Raw genomic sequence first — 21417 nt, 5'->3', positions numbered from 1 at the left:
TTAGATACTATTGGGTCGGATCTCGCATTGGATCCTCATTCGCGTTTCATCCTATTAACGGAGATTAGATGCAGCAAGCAATAAAAAAAGAATCTCTTCTGTATTAATTGTGCGGACGAGAATAGGAACGGCTGTCCACAGGTAAATAAAGAAGATAACGGAGGTAAATAAAATCAATTAATGTCGAATTGCCTTGTCGGATTAAATATTCCAATTTCGGGTCCTATTTAGCGGGCCCCACTCAACCCCGGGGCCGCACCATCGGGCTCATCATCACGTCTTGCACGCGATGATTGCCAGTCTCTTATGCGGTTACGATCTTCTGTTCCTTGCTCCACCCGCTGCATATAATCTCGCCGGCGAGAGAGCCGTCGTCGAGTTGAGTCAAGGCTATCTCTGTTCAGCGATTGCCGTCGCCGGGAGAGGAGATAGGAGAGGAAAAGAATCGATGGCTTCCGTTCGCCTCTTTCGCATGCTCTTCTGCTTCCTTCTCTCCGCTTCAGCAGCGGCAAGATTGGCGCCTTTGATAGAGGAGTTTCTCGGGCCGAGCGGGGTTGTTGACATCTTCGACACCTCCAACTATGGCAAGTTGCAGCTCAACAATGGATTGGCTCGCACCCCTCAAATGGGGTCCGTTTCTGAGATCCCTCTTTTTTTGCATGGACTTCGTGTATCTCGTAGTCCAACGTCTTCTTGGTCTGGTCTGAGCCGAGTGTTACCTTTCCTTCTGAACCTTCTTTGTTTTTTTTTTAATTTATTTTTATTGTTTATCTTTTCTACCTTATTTTCGGGTCAGAGGTAGATTTTTGTTATGTTGGGACTTTGTAGTTTGTACAATGACGCGTTTGTATTGATTTGCCTTCCTTTGATTTATATGACCGACTGGAATTTGGTGATGCAGATGGAATAGTTGGAACTTCTTTGCTTGCAATATCGACGAGACGGTGATTAAGGAAACAGGTGCGGTAATTCTCACCATGTCCGTTTGTTCTCGCTTGATGGAACAGACATAGTGCAGATTATGATATGCATATGCAGCATATGTAGATTCCTGTAGTATTGCACATAGAGCTGTTTTTTCTTATTAAATGAAACAATAATACTGATCACCTATGCACCCACCTACTGTATCTGTAATGCGCAGTGCCTCTGCCTGCATATGTTTTCTGAAAGCAGATTAGTCACTTTGCTCACTTGATGTTCATAGAATCTAATTAGGATCCCGCAGTTTTGTAATTGGTTTTTTGGCTATTAGTTTCAATTAAATTATTGATATTTTGTTTGTTTTCTTCTACTTTCCTATTTACTTTCTCTATTTCCCACATTTCGTTTCCATTTCAATACAATTGATATAAAGCTACTCAGTCATCTTTTCCCTTAAAAGTGCCTGATCTGGGGAAAATTATCGTATCCAAGTGTTGTGCCTTATCCAAAACATCTCAAATCTGATAGACAAAACCTCAGCCTTAAATTAAATGTATTGGTGAATCCCTAGTTAGATTAGTATTCAAATCGGCACAAATATGTGCATATTTTAGCCAACTGGTTGAAGTTGACTGTTACAATTTGTTGATTGATTAATTGAGATAAAGACAGGTGGATTTACATGTAGCATACTGGGCATTACTTCCACTTAGCTTAAAAGAATAAGCTAACATAGTTTTTATGATATTAATATGTATATATGTCTATATAATTAGTGTATTATTGTTGTTTGAAATCACATTACATGTCAATCAACATAGGTGAAACGTGTCTTGAGAAAGGTGAAACATGTCATTCCTCACAGGGACTGAAACCAAAACCAAGTTAGCATGAATAAAATAACATGCTTCACATTATTGCTCGATTGCAACCATGTATTGTTTGTACTGGTGATATAAACATTTATCTCATATGGTTTTAAGCAAAATTGACATTCCATTTGGTGCGAAGAAAGGGTGGATTAAAGACAGAAGTGGATCTGGAAGCTTGAGATGCGGGTTTGTGATAAATGTCCAAAGGTGGAATGGTTTTTGTTGCAGTGAGGGAATGAGTTATTAAATCACTTTGTGGAAATCAGTGGAGGAGGTGATTAGCCATGAAGGTTAGGAATTGATCATCACACAGAGCAGATCAGGTGCAAGAGTTTGATAACCCCAAATCATATGACTATTAATTAATACATATATAATATACTATATACCTAGTTCTGATAGCTTGGTTTAACATGATTTTGACTCTAGCTCAAACCATTATCAGACCAAAATTGAACCTACATGTTGCCTGATTCTTATATCACCCACCAGGGATGTAATTTGGCCTAACTAGACCTTACTTGAAGCCAATTAGGTTCAAATTTACCAATTGGTTAATGTGTCAAAACAAATTAAAAAATACATAATTGTTACAAATATAAAAGATATGGCGTACTCAAATTTAAGTCATGCACCGTGCCTAGCCTATGGTCCTATGTATATTGTTAGGATATGAGGCTTCATATTCTTGAACCTAGTGTGATACATGATAGGATGTACTCATATTGCATGTTTTTGTCTATATAATCATCATCTTCTTGAATAACATTTTACCCCTAGACCATTGATATCTGAATTTACATAAAAAGTGTTGACCATTTTTCCAAAACTAATCCCTACTAACTTAGAATTGATTTTTTTCAAGTAATGTGCACCATATTGACTCCTTTTTTTTCTAATGCTAAATTGGGCCTTAAAAAACAAAATTGTATATCATGTTTTGAATTCTCAAATGTTAACATAGAGTTATCATCCCAAGGGTCAAACACTCAAGTGTAGTTAGTGGTGTTCGTTGAATGAGCATTTTCTTAACTCCTTGTAGTTTTTTGTTTGATATTCTTATTTGTGTTCAAATGCAAACACAAATGATTGAGTTTAGTCCTGGTGTTGGAGAGGAGGAATCAAAAGGTACGAATGCAAGACAAATGGGGTCTACTAATGAGGAAATGTAATTTTTGATTAGTTAGGGTGTAGTTTAAGATATAGCTACAATTGTGAAGCTTGCTTAAGAGTTAAGCATAGTTCATATTCAGACTTTAGGCCTGCCTTGGTGTAGACTAACTAATGAAGCCTGGAAGGAAGCACGATGAAGTACGAAACAAGGGCTCACTTACAATAGCTTATGAAATTGAAACTCATGTTGTAAATTTAATCTAATTAATAGAAATCATACTTGTGTCTGAAAATCGTAGATTGTGTGTAGAGTTTCTTGTAAGAGGAACGACTTTAGTAATCAAGTTTGGGTGATTGAATTGCATATCTATTTGTTTGTGCGAATTTAGAAGTTATATGCTTAGTTTTACCTTTTTGTAATTTGCAAGGTTTAAAATCTCATTTGGGTCAGTCATTGATATCTAACTAGATGAAATTAACATAATGTAAGTATGAGATGGTGTCGATAAAAAATTCAAGAGGAGGAGAAGAGTAAGAAGAGGATTAGAGGAGGATGGATGAAGAAGAAGAGGCAGGGAATGAGACATAATATTCACATTCAACATCATTCTTAGATAGAGTTCTGTAGTTTTCCTATAGAAATCACATTCGGCAAAGATCTGTTTCCTGTCTGTCATAAACTACATGATGTAGTTATTGATAAGAGATAGTTTTTTGTTTAGTAAACTTCTTACTTCAACTATGAAGTGTGCATTACTATTCTTTATGATTGTGCTCAACTTTCTTTTCAGATGAGATATTTTTTTAGATTTATGGAAACCATTACAGTATTTGATAAACAGTACAGTTACTAACTCTAATTTTTTTTTTATTCATTTTCCAGCTGATGCTCTTGTTTCTTCTGGACTGGCTGCATTAGGATACAACTATGTAAATATAGGTGAATCATGGGTTAATGTCTTCCCACCTGAATGTTCAAATTCATTAATCAGTTTTGCTTCTCTGGTTTTGGCATATTTTTGAACAGATGATTGCTGGTCCTCTTCATCACGAAATCAACAGGTTTGTTCTAAAGTGGTATTCCATCTCCAAGCATTGCACAAATACTGGGACTTACCATATGCTTGAAATTAACTTCTTTATTGGAATGGCAACAAAAGAATATGATGAGTTGGCAGATTTGCTTACCTGTTGAATTTTGCTTTTGCTAAGGGATCAACTCTGATTAATTGAAATGGGATCAAAAGAATATGATGAGTTGGTAGATTTGCATACTGGTTGAATTTTTCTTCTGCTATGGGATCAACTCTGATTAGTATTTTCATACATGAATTAGTATGTCTTAATACTGAGTTACTGACACAGAGAAGTTCTAGCTGCATCTTTTCAGAATGTTAAAGTTGATAATTTCGAAAAGTGAATTATTTTTGTATTATTATATCCTTTGAAATTGAGAACATATGGTTCAATTCTTTTAAGCATTCTCTGATCCAATTTATCATTATTTAGATTGGTTTTCTATATTTTTAACTAGGAATAGTATGTGGTAGTCCTGTTGACTCCAGATAATCCAGTGGCATAGTTGTGTTAGTAACCAGAGTTGCAAGTCAGGATCAGAAAACATTTAGTTAAAGCTCAGACTTGTAGCCAACTCTCAAAAGTCAGGAATCTTGTATGTTAAAGAGTCGCTTTTCTCAATTTTGTATTTAACAAAATTGAATACACCACTATCTTTTGTCTGCTAATGAGGAACCTCATGTTATTGTTTACATGTAAAGTAGTATGTAGTATACTTCCTGATATGGTTCTGGGCAAGATTCACTCATATGATGCAATGAATTGACAATCTAATTCTGTTCAGTCCTGAGAGTAGGTTCTCTAAAACTGCTCTTTGTTTGAAAATTTCTCTCTTAGCAGGTGTCATTTCCTTTGATTTATTTTCTTATATAGATCCTAGCATTACTTCGTCAAATTTCAGTAAATAGGCAGTGTAGCAATATTGATGCAACATGCTATGCTATTTTGTTAGAGAAAATTGAGAGGAGGATAAGAGGACAAGATGGACAATTGGAACACAATAATCTTTTACACTTCCATTAAATCATAAAACATGTAGCCTATTTATAAGCTATCTACATAACTCATTACAACCCACTAACTCCACAATTCACCCCACTAACTCAACTACTCTACCCCACTACTACCACTACTACCACTCATTGCCACTTCATCAATCCACTAACTCAATTGTTAATTTTGAGTCATTTATCAACACTCCCCTTGATTCAAAATTACAAACACCAAAACACGATCTAAAATAAATAAACTTTTCTCTTGGAAGTGACTTCGTCAAGATATCCGCCACTTGTTCATGTGTGCTACAGTGCTCCAACATAATTTCTTTATTTGCAACTAAGTCTCGAATGAAATGTAGACGAATATCAATATGTTTAGTCCTCGCATAGAAAGATGGATTTTTTGTCATTGCAATTGTCGCCTTATTATCACAAAAAATAGTAGTTGCATCATTTTGTTGTTGGTGAAGATCTGCAAGTAATCTTCTAACCCAAATTGCTTGACATGCTGCTGAAGTTGCTACTACATATTCTGCTTTTGAAGACGATAAGGCTGTAGTAGCTTGTTTCTTTGAACTCCATAAAATTGCTCCTGATCCAATATTAAAAACACTAGCTGAGGTGCTCTTTCGATCATCCACTGAACTTGCCCAATCACTATCAGTGAACCCGTAAAGATCAAATTTTGAAACTTCAGTATAATAAATTCTATAATTCATGGTTTCAGCAACATAGCGTAATATCCTTTTAGCTGCTCCAAGATGATGCTTCATAGGATTTTGCATAAATCTGGAGATTACACCAACAGAAAAAGCAATATCTGGTCTAGTATGAGTTAGATAAATTAAACCTCCAACCAAACTTCTGAAATTTCTTGCATTAGCTTTTTCTAAACCATCTTCCAGTTGTAATTTCTCATTTATATTCATAGGTGTAGTAGCTTGATTGCAATTGAATAAGTTGATCTTTTTCAGAAGATCTGTTGCATATTTTCTTTGTGAGATAAAAATCCCATCAACTCCTTGCTTCACTTCAAGACCAAGAAAATAATGTAATATTCCCATATCTGACATCTCAAACCTCTTCATCATATTATATTTAAAATCAGCCAAGAGAGAATCAGAAGAACTCATATAAATTATATCATCGACATAAAGACACACAATAATATAATCATCTCTACCTTGTTTTTTCACATAAAGAGTGGCTTCATTTTCACTTCTTATGAAACCATGTTGTCGAAAATAACCATCAATCTTGCTATACCATGCCCGTGGGGCTTGTTTTAACCCATAAAGTGTCTTTCTCAATTTATACACCTTATTCTCTTTGCCTTCAATTATAAAACCTTCTGGCTGATCTACATAAACTTCTTCTTGTAAATCGCCATTTAGAAATGCAGATTTAACATCAAATTGATAAACTGGCTAATGTAATTGTGCAGCTAATGCTAGGATAATTCTCACAGTTTCAAATCTAGCAACTGGAGAAAAGGTTTCTTCGAAATCAATACCTTGTTGTTGCCAATACCCTTTTGCAACAAGTCGAGCTTTGTGTTTTTGAATGGTTCCATCGGCATGATATTTTGTTGTAAACACCCACTTGAGACTGATCACATTCTTACCTTCGGGTAGATCTACCATCTCCCATGTTTCATTTTTATGGATTGCAATTAACTCTTCTTTCATTGCATTCCTCCATTCCTCTTTTGTTACTGCTTCTTCAAAAGTTGTAGGATTTGTAACCAAAAAAGCAAATTGACTTGACTCATATATTTCTCTTAAAGATCTAACCTTTGCTGGAGGTGCTTCATCAGAAGATTCTTGTAAGGAAGATGAACTGCTACTTCTTGAATTTGATGGTGAGGGAGCTAGTGATTCCAAAGGAGAGATGATTCAACACCTTCTGTTGTTGTTCTATCTTCCATTGGGATGTGAATTTGAGTCTCTTCACCTTGTGTATTCCAATTCCACTTTGAATTTTCATCAAAATCTACATCTCTCCTTATAATTAATTTTCCAGTAAGAGGATTATACGACCGATATGCTTTTGATTGAGTGCAATATCCAACAAATATGCATTTTTCAGATTTCTTCTCAAGTTTATGACGAAATTGAGAGTTAATCAAAGCATATGCAATACAACCAAAAAATCTTAAGTGATTTACCGATGGTTTTCTACCTCGCCATGCTTCATATGGTGTTTGATTTAAAATGACCCTTGTTGGAGAAATATTCAGTAAGTAAACTGATGTGGCCACTGCTTCAGCCCAGAAAATATTTGGAAGTCCTCTGATATTCAGCAAACTTCTAGCCATTTTTACAACGGTTCGATTTTTCCGTTCGACAACACCATTTTGCTCTGGTGTATAAGGCATTGTTAATTCCCTGTGAATACCATGTTCTTCCCAAAATTTACTAAATTCTTTAGATAAGAACTCACCTCCTCGATCTATACGAAGAGTCTTTATTAAAATAGCATTTTGATTTTCCACAAGCACCTTGAATTTTCTGAAATTTTCAAAAGTCTCTGACTTGCTGCTAGAAAATATACCCAAGTCGTCCGACTAAAATCATCAGTAAACATTAAAAAATATTTACTCCCACCAAACGATGTAGTTCTCATAGGACCACATAAATCAGCGTGAATTAACTCAAGGCATTCTGAAGCTCTCCATGATTGCCCACTTGGAAAAGACTTCCTTGTTTGCTTTCCATAAATACATCTTTCGCATAAACCAATTTGAGGTAATCCAAAAATCATACCTTTCTGATTTAAAAGTTGCATGCCTTTGATGTTGAGATGCCCATATCTCAAGTATCATCCATTAGGGGATGTTTTAGCATATAAGGGCCCAAGTAATTTTCCCAGATTCAGGATATAATTCCTTGCATAGTTTAATAGCCCTAGCCAGGATCTCATTCCCTTGGTTGTTTTCAGCTCATTATCATTAAAATCAGCGATTTTTGTAATCACATGGGGCTGAAGCTTGATCTTACAGTTTCCAATAATAGCTCCCAAAAATTCAATTTCAGGTACCGCAATTTCCATTTTTGTGGGACTCAGAATTAACCCATTCTTCTGACAGATATTTAACATCTTTTGGAGGTGCTGCTCATGACTTTTCTCATTCGGAGAGAATACCAAAATGTCATCTATATATACTGCAATGAAATCTTCCGTTCCCTTAAAACATAAGTCCATTTTCCTTTGGAAAATTGCAGGTGCATTTTTGAGACCAAATGACATAACTAGTCATTCATATAGGCCATTGGGAACTTAGAATGCAGTCCATTCAATAGAATCAGGATGCATAGCAACCTGATGAAAGCCACTTTTCAAATCGAATTTAGAGAAAATATAGCTATTACTGACCTTTTTAAGTATGTTGTTGATGCCTGGTAGACTATACTGGTCTTTATGTGTGATGTCATTTAGGCGTTTGTAATTGAATACCAATCTTTCCTTTCCTTTCCTTTCTTTTCCTCCTTTGTAATAGGGTCAATAGTAGTTCCAGAATTTACAATAATTGTTGTTCTTCGATGTCGGCTCTTACTGGGTCGAATGATACCAAGATCTAATAAGGCCTTAACTTGCTTTGTGAAAGCTTCCTTCTGAGTGGGGGTTAAGTGCTATAGAGGTCTGTCTTCAATAATAAACTCCTGATTCTTGATATATAACTAGCATAAAATCTGATTTTTCTGCCAATGTTGTAGGGGATTTTCCCCAATTATACCCTGATCTTTTAGTTTTTGCAAGAGAGGCCTAAACTTTTGCTTAAAGGATAGGTTTCTTTTTCTGACTAATATATGAACCATCTCCTTTATTTGAACCATCTCCGACGGAAAAATTTTGGCTCAAAATGCCTGGAGACCTTGGGAACAGAATTAAGGCAACTTTTGAGGCAAACTATCCTGGTCTTACAGTAGGAGTATTCCTAAGAATAATCTTCGCCCATAAATTTCTGGAACAAGAATGTAAAGATGTTGCATTTAAGAGGTCATTAAAGGATCTATCATTCTGTAGCCAAATTCCTATCCCTGGCTATTATCAGAAGTCTGGAGCTAAGAAAATGGGGGTGCGGCAATCAAAAACCTATAAAGGTAAACCCCATAATTCCCATGCAAGAATTGAAAAGAGATAACATTTATTACGAAATAAAAAATGTAAATGTTACTTATGCGGACAAGAAGGGCATTTTGCCAGAGACTGCCCTAATGAGTAAAGAAATGTGAAGAGAGTTGCAATTTTTGAATAACTAGACCTTCCAGAAGATTGTGATATACTATCAGTACAAGAAGGGGAGGCTCAGAGTGATGCAATTTTCAGCTTATCTGAAGGAGAAGACAACCTGTATGAGGTACAACAGTCTCTTCAAACTCTTCAAATAAATTCTATATATATGCTTGGCCTAGAAGATGGAGGATAAAGGCAACAAATTCAGCTAACGGAAGGGCAATCTAACTACCTTCATCAATGGAAGAACAATGAGAGGATATTCACTCCTCAGTCTCACATGTGTACCTGCTGCAAACGAGCAATTGTGCAAAGGGCGCGAATACACTGCCCAGATTGTTTCCTTACGGTTTGCAATCTCTGCGGACCCTATTACTTTAATAAGGAGGTACCAATTACTCCTGCTCCACCATTCAATCCTAATAATCTGATACATGAACAGCGTAATTATATTATATGGTGTGAAGAAGAAATAAAAAGGCTGCAGGAAGAAGTCAAGTATTTTAAGTCCCAGTTTGAAGCATTGCAACTGGAAAAGGAATTGCAAAAGGATTTCCAAGATTTGGAGGAGGAAGATGAGGAGGCAGCTCATATGTTAATAGAAGAAGTGGTAGCTTCAAATCCAAGTCCGAGGTTAGTAAAAAACATGCTGTATAACCTATCGGTTGAAATGGACATTCCAGGGATTCCAAGATTCAAGTTGAAAGCAATATTGGACACAGGGGCTACCACCTGCTGTGTTGATCAAAGGTCAGTTCCCAAAGAATCATTAGAACAAAATACATTTATAGTAAGTTTCAGTGGAGTAAATTCTCAGCAAACAGCAAAGATGAAGTTAAAGAATGGTTGTATGATGATTGGTGATAATATTTTTAGAATCCCCTACACCTACAGTTTTCCTATGACTTTGGGAGACAATATTCAATTCATCATTGGATGTAATTTCATAAGAGTTATGCATAGAGGACTAAGGATTGAAGGAAATATGGTAACCTTTTACAAAAATCTAACAACTATCAATACTTTACCCTCTGTGAATACAACTATTGAAGAACTGGAGTTAGAAGAAGAAGAATACATTCAAATAAAGGAGATGGTTCATATATCAGTCGGAAAAAGAAACCTATCCTTTGAGCAAAAGTTTAGGCCTCTCTTGCAAAAACTAAAAGATCAAGGTATAATTGGGGAAAATCCCCTACAACATTGGCAGAAAAATCAGATTTTATGCCAGTTAGATATCAAGAATCAGGAGTTTATTATTGAAGATAGACCTCTAAAGCACTTAACCCCCACTCAGAAGGAAGCTTTCACAAAGCATGTTAAGGCCTTATTAGATCTTGGTATCATTCGACCTAGTAAGAGCCGACATCGAACAACAACAATTATTGTAAATTCTGGAACTACTATTGACCCTATTACAAAGGAGGAAAAGAAAGGAAAGGAAAGATTGGTGTTCAATTACAAACGCCTAAATGACATCACACATAAAGACCAGTATAATCTACCAGGCATCAACACCATACTTAAAAAGGTCAGTAATAGTTGTATTTTCTCTAAATTCGATTTGAAAAGTGGCTTTCATCAGGTTGTTATGCATCCTGATTCTATTGAATGGACTGCATTCTGGTTCCCAATGGCCTATATGAATGGCCGGTTATGCCATTTGGTCTCAAAAATGCACCTGTAATTTTCCAAAGGAAAATGGACTTATGTTTTAAGGGAACGGAAGATTTCATTGCAGTATATATAGATGACATTTTGGTATTCTCTCCCGATGAGAAAAGCAATGAGCAGCACCTCCAAAAGATATTAAATATCTGTCAGAAGAATGGGTTAATTCTGAGTCCCACAAAAATGAAAATTGCGGTACCTGAAATTGAATTTTTGGGAGCTATTATTGGAAACTATAAGATCAAGCTTCAGCCCCATGTGATTACAAAAATCGCTGATTTTAATGATAATCAGCTGAAAACAACCAAGAGAATGAGATCCTGGCTAGGGCTATTAAACTATGCAAGGAATTATATCCCGAATTTGGGAAAATTACTTGGGCCCTTATATGCTAAAACATCCCCTAATGGAGAGAAGAGATTAAACTAGCAAGATTGGGATCTAATTCATCATATCAAGACCAGAGTAAAACAGTTGCCTGATCTTGAGCTACCTCTACCTGAGTGTTATATAATTTTAGAAGTAGACGGATGCATGGACGGATGGGGAGGTATTTGTAAATGGAAGAAAAGAAAATTTGATCCCATTTCTTTAGAAAAAATATGTGCTTATTGCAGCGGCAAATTTAATCCACCCAAATCAACAATTGATGCAGAGATCTATGCAGTCATGAATACCATGGAAGCCTTAAAAATCTATTTCTTAGACAAAACTGAGCTTCTTATCAGAACAGATTGCCAGACAATTATTAGTTTTTTCGGAAAAACGGCAAATCATAAACCTTCTAGAGTATGATGGATCTCTTTTACGGATTATATTACTGGAGCCGGACCAACAATACAATTCGAGCATATAGATGGGAAAAATAATCAGGTAGCTGACTCTTTATCTCATCTAATTTCTGTGTTAATATTTTCAGAATGGCCAGAGCAGCAGTTAAGTCAACTAGCCTTATTGGCACCAGCCATCAAAGAAGTCAAGAGCCAGCCACATCCTCATGCTCAGGAGCTATTGAACAAGATGATACAAACCCTCTTAGCTTCGCTGAACAATACCAATGCAAGCTTGACACAAGGCATGGGAAACCAGTCCCACTTGACGAATTCCACCAGATCTCAGAAGATTTACACACTATTGAACAAAGGACAGCTGCCCAAGCCTTACAGCAACTCAGACTTATCCATTCCCTTAAGAAACAGGAATGTAATAAATGTCGAGGGAAGGATAATTGGTGGAACGACTGGTATCCCGCAGTAGAGCAATGCGACAAACAACTATCACATGCTGCATATCTTATCCAAGATTGTGTGACAAAGATGAGCAACTTCAAAATCTAAAGGCAGCAGCGTGATGGACCCAAAAGAAAGTTTCGCATGTCAATAATGCATTACTTTTAGAAAAGTAAATGTGACAGATGTAACTCTATAATAGAGTGTAGTCAATAATGCACTACTTTTAGAAAAGTAGATGTGATTCCTTCCTATCTTCTTATTAGCAAACGTGACGATGGGGCCCACAGAGCACCCGGCATTTGCTATAAGAAAGGAAGCTCAGCCTCTTGCAAGGGCATCGAGCGTTCACTCGAACCTTACCCGAGGGATTAGTACTTGTAGTATGTGTGTTTGCTTGTAAGTTGTGTGCTTTTACTTATAAAAAATTTCCCAATTGGATTCATTATCTTCGCTAGCAATAAAAGCTTGGTTTCCCACATTAGATATCTTCAATGGAAACATCTTATTTTCTGTCATTTGTACGCTAACAATAGACTTTCCTGAATCTTTATAAGAAATAACACAAGCTCCGTTATCAAATATAATAGCATAGCCACCCATCATCAATTGCCCAACACTTAGCAAACTATGTGCTAAACTAGGAACAAAATAGACATTGTAAAGTAATTTTACATTGCCATCGCTAGTCTCCACGGCAATTGTGCCTTTGCCTTTGACTTGTATCTACTTATTATCTCCAAGTCTTACTAGCATCTTCTGTGATTCATTAAACTCTTTAAATAATGACTTATTTCTAGTCATGTGATTTGAACATCCACTATCCAAAAACCAAATATTGTTTTGAACTTTGTTAGAATGAGAATGAACCATAAATAGCTTACTTCCCTCGTTTTCTTCTTTCACACAGTTTGCTTGTGAGCCATTTCTGCAATTTGCCTTTATATGCCCAAATCTTTTGCAGCCATAACACTGAATGGAATTTTTATTTCATTTTTGATCCCCATTAAATTGCTTCTCTTGTCCATTAAAATGATTTCTTCCTCTACCACAGAAATCTCCTCTTCCACGACCTCTGCCAACGAAGTCTTCCTTTTTTTCTATCTCCCCTTTCACTTGAGAAGCCTGAAATGTCTTTTCTACATTCTTCTCAGCGGATCTATTTTCCCTTGCCTTATGAGCTTGCAAGGAACCCATTAGTTCATCAAAAGATAAAATCGAAAGATCTTTTGCCTCCCCGATCGCAGTTACTATGTAATCATATTTAGGAGTCAAACTTCGCAAAACTTTCGAAACAATAATTGCATCAGTGATCATTTCTCCATAAGATCTCATTTGACTGATAATCAAAATTACTCTAGATAAAAAGTCTTGTAAAGTTTCATTACCCTTCATAAGCAAGGCCTCAAACTCACTTCTGAGAGTCTGGAGTTTCACTGCTATCACCTTGGAGCCTTGGAATTCTTTCTGCAATATTTCCCATGCTTCTTTGGAAAATGAGGCAGCTGCAATTCTTGAGAAAATCGTCTCATTTACTGCTTGTTGAAGAATGAACAGTGCCTTCGAATCTTTCTTTCTATTCTCCTTCAATCGACCTTCATCGACATCCTTGTCGTCAAAGCCTTTCTCTACTAAATCCCAAAGATCTTGAGATCTAAATAGAGGCTTCATTTTGATACTCCAAAATTCATAGCACTCTCCTTTGAAAATGGAGATGAAGGGTTGAGAAACTCCGTTGATTGTCATTGCGAGCAAACTAGGACACGTCGAACTCGGCGCTCTGATACCACTGTTAGAGAAAATTGAGAGGAGGATAAGAGGACAAGATGGACAAGTGGAACACAATAATCTTTTACACTTCCATTAAATCATAAAACATGTAGCCTATTTATAAGCTACCTACATAACTCATTACAACCCACTAACTCCACAATTCACCCCACTAACTCAACTACTCTACCCCACTACTACCACTCATTGCCACCTTATTAAATCCACTAACTCAATTGTTAATTTTGAGTCATTTATCAATAATTTTGACAGTAAAGAGTACTAGCCTTGATAATGTTTTTTCCTCATCACATCTGTATAAGGTACTGAATACCCAACACATCAATTTCTATTGCCATTCTATGTTGAAGAGACTTTTGTACAGTATTATCCAAAAATGAGAACATACCTCCAATTTCAATGAAACACATGAAAATAGAAGGCTTAAGCACGAAATTCCATCTTATTTATGTTTAGCCTTAAATAATCCGGGATCACAATTATATTGGATAGTGCTGAACTTGCTAGCAAAATGACATGACATTTCTTCTTGAAAATTGATTCACAGTTGAATTTTGAATATCCATGGTGTTTTCTCTTTAAATAAATGTTAATGACATTTAATCTAATATTCGGTGTCTTCCCATGGCATAGGTTAATTGTTAAAATAAGATTTAGTTTGCTTTTGCTAGCATATTTGTGCTTATTCTCTTTCATATTATGTTGAATTTCCAGGGAAACCTTGTTCCTGATCCAAAGACATTTTCTTCTGGAATAAAAGCATTAGCAGATTATGTACATCTAAAAGGCCTCAAGCTTGGTATTTACTCTGATGCTGGGTAGGAGATGTTGCTATGTAATTGCATAACATTAAAAAAATACATGGATAACATTGTAATTGATAGGCTCTATAGTATGATAACCAAGAAAACACTCTTTATTACTAGAGAGCTTATCTCTTTGATAAAATTAAATTTCAGGGCGTTCACATGTCAAGTTCGACCTGGATCCTTATACCATGAAAGCGATGATGCAAAAACTTTTGCCTCATGGGTTAGTTATTATTTATTGGATTTTAATGTTTTCTATAATTTTAATGTTTTCTATAATTTTAATGTTTAGTTTCTTAGAGATGGTAGTTCAGCCTATTCACCCATCTATTAGCTGTTAATATTTGCTGATTCTGTTGTTTACTTGATTCTTTAGGGAGTTGATTATTTGAAGTATGACAATTGTTACAATTTGGGAATAAAACCTGAGAAACGGTACTTGTTTTCGCATTCATAAGTGTAATGTGTTAATGAACTAGATATGCATTTTTGTATAGTTATATCTTTGAAATATTTTTCATTTCAGTTACCCCCCAATGCGAGATGCACTGAATTCCACTGGGCATGCAATTTTCTATTCTCTGTGTGAATGGTAAACTTCTTACCCTGATTCGGGACATTTGTACCTAAACGTAGTTATCTATTCATTGATTTTTTTTTTCTAGGGGTGTTGATGATCCAGCCTTATGGGCTGGGAAAGTTGGTAACAGTTGGCGAACAACAGATGACATCTCTGATTCATGGGAAAGGTGAGTCTATATATCCCCATTTTATTACAAGGAATTAAAAGTTTTATTTTGTTAATTAATGAATTTATGATTATTTCAAGCATGATCACCATTGCTGATATAAATGACAAGTGGGCATCTTATGCGGGCCCTGGTGGATGGAATGGTATATTTCCCCTACTAATTTTGCTATGTCATGCAATCAAGTGTTTTCAACTGATTGAATTACCATGAACTTTCATGGCTCCCCAATTTGCCTATGGATAGATCCCGATATGTTGGAGGTTGGTAATGGTGGCATGACCTATGCAGAGTATCGATCTCACTTTAGCATCTGGGCTCTGATGAAGGTATATTCTCTTCCTGAAAAACTATAGGAACAACAATTAATGTATTAGCATTTCCAAGAAACTTAAATGCTCTATAGCTATATAAAGTAAACATCTAGAATATGTACATTTCTGGAATTGCCCTTCAGTTAAAAAGTATGATGGCTTGGCCATTGATTTTCACAGAGACAGAACTGTATTGCTCTTATACTTTGATTCGCTTGACATTCCTCATAGGTATCAATATTTGCAGGCTCCTCTTCTGGTAGGTTGTGACGTGAGAAACATGACTGCTGAAACATTTGAAATTTTAAGCAACAAAGAAGTCATTGCCGTCAACCAAGGTAAAGTTGTTATACCATCAATGCACTAATACGTCATTAGGACATTAGAATAATTGTCATCTGCATCAAAAACATTATTAAAACATCCATTGACATAATATCTAAGATGTTTTTATGATATCTCAAATGCTGTTACAATTTTGAAAATATGTTAAGTTCAGTTTCTATACAACTATTAAAGAATCTAGTAAAGAAATAAAAATAACCATCATATCTTAATGAACTTGAACTTTTTCCGAAACAGCTTCCTATATTGCTCATTAGAATCTTGAATAAAAATATTGAAGTAATAGGGGTTAACACAACCACTAAGTAGGATTTTTCTAAATGAAGACCAAATGCTCCCAGGGCATAGCGCAAACGGTGGGCGCATAGCAATATGACATCTCTGGCGTAATGGTCAAGGGTCGATTCTCAGAAACTGATGACCTGGGATTTATACATGTATTTACCTTCTTACATATCCGTGGGGCCGATACTAGAAGGGTCATTAAGATAGTGAATCTACCTTTTTTCTAAATGAAAGACCAAATGCTTATTAAAAAAATTACATATACCAAAGCAAATTAGATAATTAAGGACTTCTATAAAGTACAGCAAAATAGTGTCAATAACATGGTCATCAATCATAACAAAAGCATAGAACACAAAAAAAAGGCATAGAGCGTATACTCGAGACATTAATGACGAATGGAGGAACTTCTGCACTCCTTGGGAGTTGTGTAGTGCCCACGAATACAATATTATCCTCACAAGGACAGTGAACCTCATAGTTGCCACGTCTAACAACTCAAATCCTAAAAATGATCGCTAGTTAACACAAAACTATCAATACAAGCAAATGAGTTCTCAAGGCAAACGAGTATAACATAAATATAAACCATACTAAAATAATTTATCATGGTTAACGAAATAACAAAATTATGCTAGGTAACTAGTTAATTGAATAAATCTTAATTTGAGTATTCTCAGCTTCATATTCCTATAATGTCATCATGTGTATTCCTATTTGAGTAGCCAAATTTAAATGAAAAATTGTATGTTTAATAATCTAGAATTATAGTTTTAGTCTAGTTAGAAACCCTGATTTTATTAAACCAGTAATATTTTAAATTAATTAGAAATTTTGGTTTTGATTAAACCAGTAATCTTTATATTAATAAAAACCATTTTTTTATCATACCAATAAATTTAGGTTTCAACTAATCCGATAACTTGGTTTGGTTAGACCATAAAATTTAGGCTGAAATGATCAGAAACTTAGTTTTATTACACCAGTAACTTAGATTTATTAATTAACCAATATTTTTTTATTAAGAAACTTAGGTTTATTAATCAATTAAATCTTGATTTAATTAATTCAGAAAACTTAGATTTATTAATTAACCAGACTTTTGATTTAATTAAACCAGAAAATGTAGGTTTATCAATTAACTAGAATCTTAATTTAATTAAAATTAAAAATTGTGATCTGTTAAGTAACCATTTTCTTAGACCCGAAAAGACAACTTTTCTCCAACATAAAGATAAGAGGGTGTTTATATAAAAACTGGATCAGACATTTTCTATTTTTCTGAATTCACAAAATTAATAAAATTTGAGAAATCTTCAATTTCTAAAGCAATAATTATCCTATAAATTTCAAATGCAAAATTTAAAAGTTAAGACAAGTTGAGTTATAAAACTTGAGAATTTACAATGATTCATATTTCTCATTAAATTTAATTTGATAATTATCATTAAATAAAATTCTAATACTTAATTATTATTAAAAATAAAATAAACCCAGAAAAAGTCAAAAATAAATATGTAAAAAAATGTGCTCCCAAGTTTTTATGTACTCTTTTACTCATTTCCCCTTGGATGTTTTTAGTTGTTTTATTATAAATCATTGATTAGTATTATATATTATGATTTTCTATGAATAGGGAGGTAAATTGCATGGTACCTTTGAACTAAATAGAAAATATATTTAAATACTCAGAACCATTACCATCATAGCTGGAAAAAAAAAGTTGGAACCGTCTAACAATCACTTCTGGAAAAGAGACATTAATTGAACCCATCATATACTAGTTAGTTCTTAACTATCTGATGGTTTCCATTGTTTTTTGCTGCAGATCCTCTTGGTATTCAAGGAAGGAAAATTTATTCTCAAGGAAATGATGGTTGTAGTCAGGTTCTCTATCTTGCACTCTTTTCGTCTCTCTTTGAACTTTGAAATGTATGCTCTATTTCTAAAATTTTTTTCCATTCTTATCCACATGGATTCTCATTCAGGTTTAGTAGTCAACATGATCAAATTAACTAGGATGTATCCTTCAAATTTTTTCTGTACTTCAAGGGTCTTCCTGCAATTTTGGTTGTGGTACTTAAATAGCTGTAGTCATATGGTTTTAGTTGTTGTTGCCATTCTACGTATGTTCGTGATTCAACCCATGTTTGTTCAAATTTATTACAGCTACTTGCAATAGATTGATGTAATAGAAACATGCTTAAATCATCATGTTGGAGATCAAGGGTTTCTTGGTATTTTATCCCATATTTACATAACTATGTTTGCCTCATCCAGGTGTGGGCTGGTCCACTTTCTGAAAGTCGCTTAGTTGTGGCTTTATGGAATCGTTGTTCTGAAGTTGTCACAATCACTGTCAGCTGGGAAATACTTGGACTCGACAATGCAGCCAGCTTTTCACTAAGAGATATTTGGAAGGTTTGTGTAGCTATATTCTTGTTACTTGCAACACAAATTTTTATGGATACTTTAGGCTACAGTTTTGCATGGTTCATCGGTGGATATCTCTGAGTCCATCTTTTTAGTATAGAAAATAAACTATTCTCCATATTCAGAATATTAAATGTTTTCTATAGATATCTGTTTCGATCTGTTTAGTGATCAAGTGATCTGAAACTTAGCATTCACAATGTCTTAATGTTAGAAGGTGACATTTAGCTCCAAGGAACGTTATCATTGCTTTGCGGTCCATCTGAAATATGCAGTTGTGTATTAACCACTGTTAGTCATTAAGCAGCTGTTCTTTTGTAACATTCAATGGGTATTACATGGCTCATGTTCTGTTTTTCTACATGGAGAATAATCTACACGGATACTTTTGTATTGTCTATTATGTTCAGTGAGCTTTCCCGGTAGAACTAATAATGTACTTAGTTCACAGAATAAAATTGATAAGGAATAAGCATAGTTATTCCTAGGGAATAGAATTAGTAAAGAATAGTAATGGAATAAGCTTTTCTTGCCTTAGCTTAGAGTAGCAGTGCACATAGAAGAGAGGGAAGGGGGGAGACAGAGAGGGAACTAGTGGTGGGTTGGGGTGGTGTCATGTGCATGTGGTGAGGGAGAGATCAAGCGACAATGTCACATGAAGAGGAAAAAGGGAGGATCAAGAACAGAGGGGTGAGAATAAGCAAAGAGACAGAGAGGAGATATAAATAACTTCTAACCTCCCAATAATTCCACTAATTCAACCTAACACAGGAGAACTGACTATTCCAAATACATACTTGGTTCAGCTCTAAACTTAACAAACAAAACGAGTTCATATCGTGTTCAGTTTGAACTCACACAACTTTAGTCATCATGTGTATTTGATGAGCTCCATCTAGCCCTATTTCAACTCAAGACTTAAAACTCAAAATAATGGTTCAGTTCACCGCTTAATTTGTTGTCTAAAAATTTTAAATAGGTTCAAATTTAGTATTTAACAGAAATAAAATTTCAATACTTTGAATAGAGAGAAGAGTTATATTTACAAAAAAATTTACTTTCCAACATGGTGACGTCAAAAAATAAAAAGATTACAAATATTAATCTCCATAATTAATTGATGATTAATGAAACTTTTTAAATTTTAATGGAACTTTGTAGCAACCAAGTTCTTAAAAGTACTTGTCATCATGATATGATAATAATTTAGACACTTAAATGGTAACTAATTAAACACATTCTGATTTAATGACATTTTGTAACATGAAATGAAAATTATTCTATAGTCCATTATAAAAATTTCTACATGTACGTGATACAGATAAACAAATGTAATTAACCTAATTATTTCTCATGTATTAATAATTCTGATTTCAAATGTATGAAAATTGAAAAATGAAAGTTTTGACTGAGCGTTCTCTTTTTTCATTATTTTTGTCCTTGTGTTTCTTTTTTGTTCTTTGCTTCATGATTTAAATTTCTAGCTCATGTAAGTTTTTTCCTTACTACAGCATGAGATTCTTTGATCATTTCTGTTTTTTGTTTTGTTTAACGATTTACATCTCCAGTTATCTTATCCTTGTCTTTCTGCAGCATGACACCCTGCAAGCCGAAGTTACTGGAAATTTCTCTGCAGAGGTGGACACTCATGACTGCAAATTATACATACTCTCGCCAATACCTACCCGTTTTGTCGATCGATCAAATTCGGTTATTCTTGTTCTCTAGTTTCCACGCATTAACCACTTCTTGTACAAATTGAACGCACCGAACTTGAGGGGTTGGATTCTTGAATAAAATCTCAGTGAATAAAAAAAATGCAATATACTCTCTTTGGTCGCCCAACTAACAACATTTCCGGAGTTAAGATCAGTGTGATTACTTGGGTCTGTCTTTCACTTTGTTCTCGTTTACGTTCTGGCTCAAATTCAAGCCCATCATGAAGACCTAATGCTTCTGTTCAAAACTGTGAAAAATGTTGTTTATCTCATGTTCAAAGATATTCTTGTTTTTCCCCTTTTCATCCAGTCACAGTTGTCTCGTCCTGCCCTTCTAGAGATGATGTAGCTTGAAGATCTCCTTGATGTCAGCTTTAGGCAGTGCAAAGGACGGAGGTTGCCGATGCTAAAGGTGCAGAGGAGCACTTAGCACTCGTACCATATCTTGACTCTTCAGTCGATGAACTCATTGCCCTCCATCTCCATGCTTGCCGCGGAGTTAGCATCAGTCAGCACCATAATTTCCAACTGGAGCAGCTCGTCCAGCCACTGTTGGGTCTCCAGCCGCCGGCACTGTAAAATGCTCCGGTGATGAGCTGGCCGACCTCCAGTTAACTCAGCACCACCTCATCATAGTGCTCATGTCTAAGAGAAAGGATTCTCCTCTGATGTGAAGGAGGACGACATGGTACCCAAGTGATAGACTTGCGTCAATGTTAGCTGTTTATGAATTATCACCTTGGAATATTGTGTATCTGCTTGTGTCAAGTGAAAATAAGAAAGGACAGTGAAACATGCTCTTGTCCGTTGCTTTTTAGAAACATAAAAATTATCATTGATCCACTTTTGTGGT

At 35.2% G+C, this 21417-nt stretch overlaps 1 protein-coding gene across 1 annotated transcript; it reads left to right on the top strand.

Annotated features, from left to right (window-relative positions):
* Nucleotides 1-269: 269 nt before the first annotated feature.
* LOC122019750 (alpha-galactosidase 3-like) lies at nt 270-20691 on the top strand. The gene is made up of 15 exons (XM_042577256.1): nt 270-630; nt 902-960; nt 3793-3849; nt 3937-3971; nt 14626-14729; nt 14871-14943; nt 15097-15155; nt 15247-15312; nt 15386-15469; nt 15550-15614; nt 15716-15798; nt 16031-16121; nt 18242-18300; nt 18694-18834; nt 20440-20691. Exons 1-15 carry the CDS (start codon nt 290-292, stop codon nt 20572-20574), a joined length of 1452 nt encoding a protein of 483 aa, XP_042433190.1. The 5' UTR covers nt 270-289; the 3' UTR covers nt 20575-20691.
* The last annotated feature ends 726 nt before the right edge of the window (nt 20692-21417 follow it).

Source organism: Zingiber officinale, chromosome 9A (genome assembly GCF_018446385.1).
Source record: "Zingiber officinale cultivar Zhangliang chromosome 9A, Zo_v1.1, whole genome shotgun sequence".
In the NCBI taxonomy this organism is placed as follows: domain Eukaryota; kingdom Viridiplantae; phylum Streptophyta; class Magnoliopsida; order Zingiberales; family Zingiberaceae; genus Zingiber; species Zingiber officinale.
The sequence above is the reverse complement of the archived record's forward strand: the minus strand, read 5'-3'. Positions and strand labels throughout refer to the sequence as shown.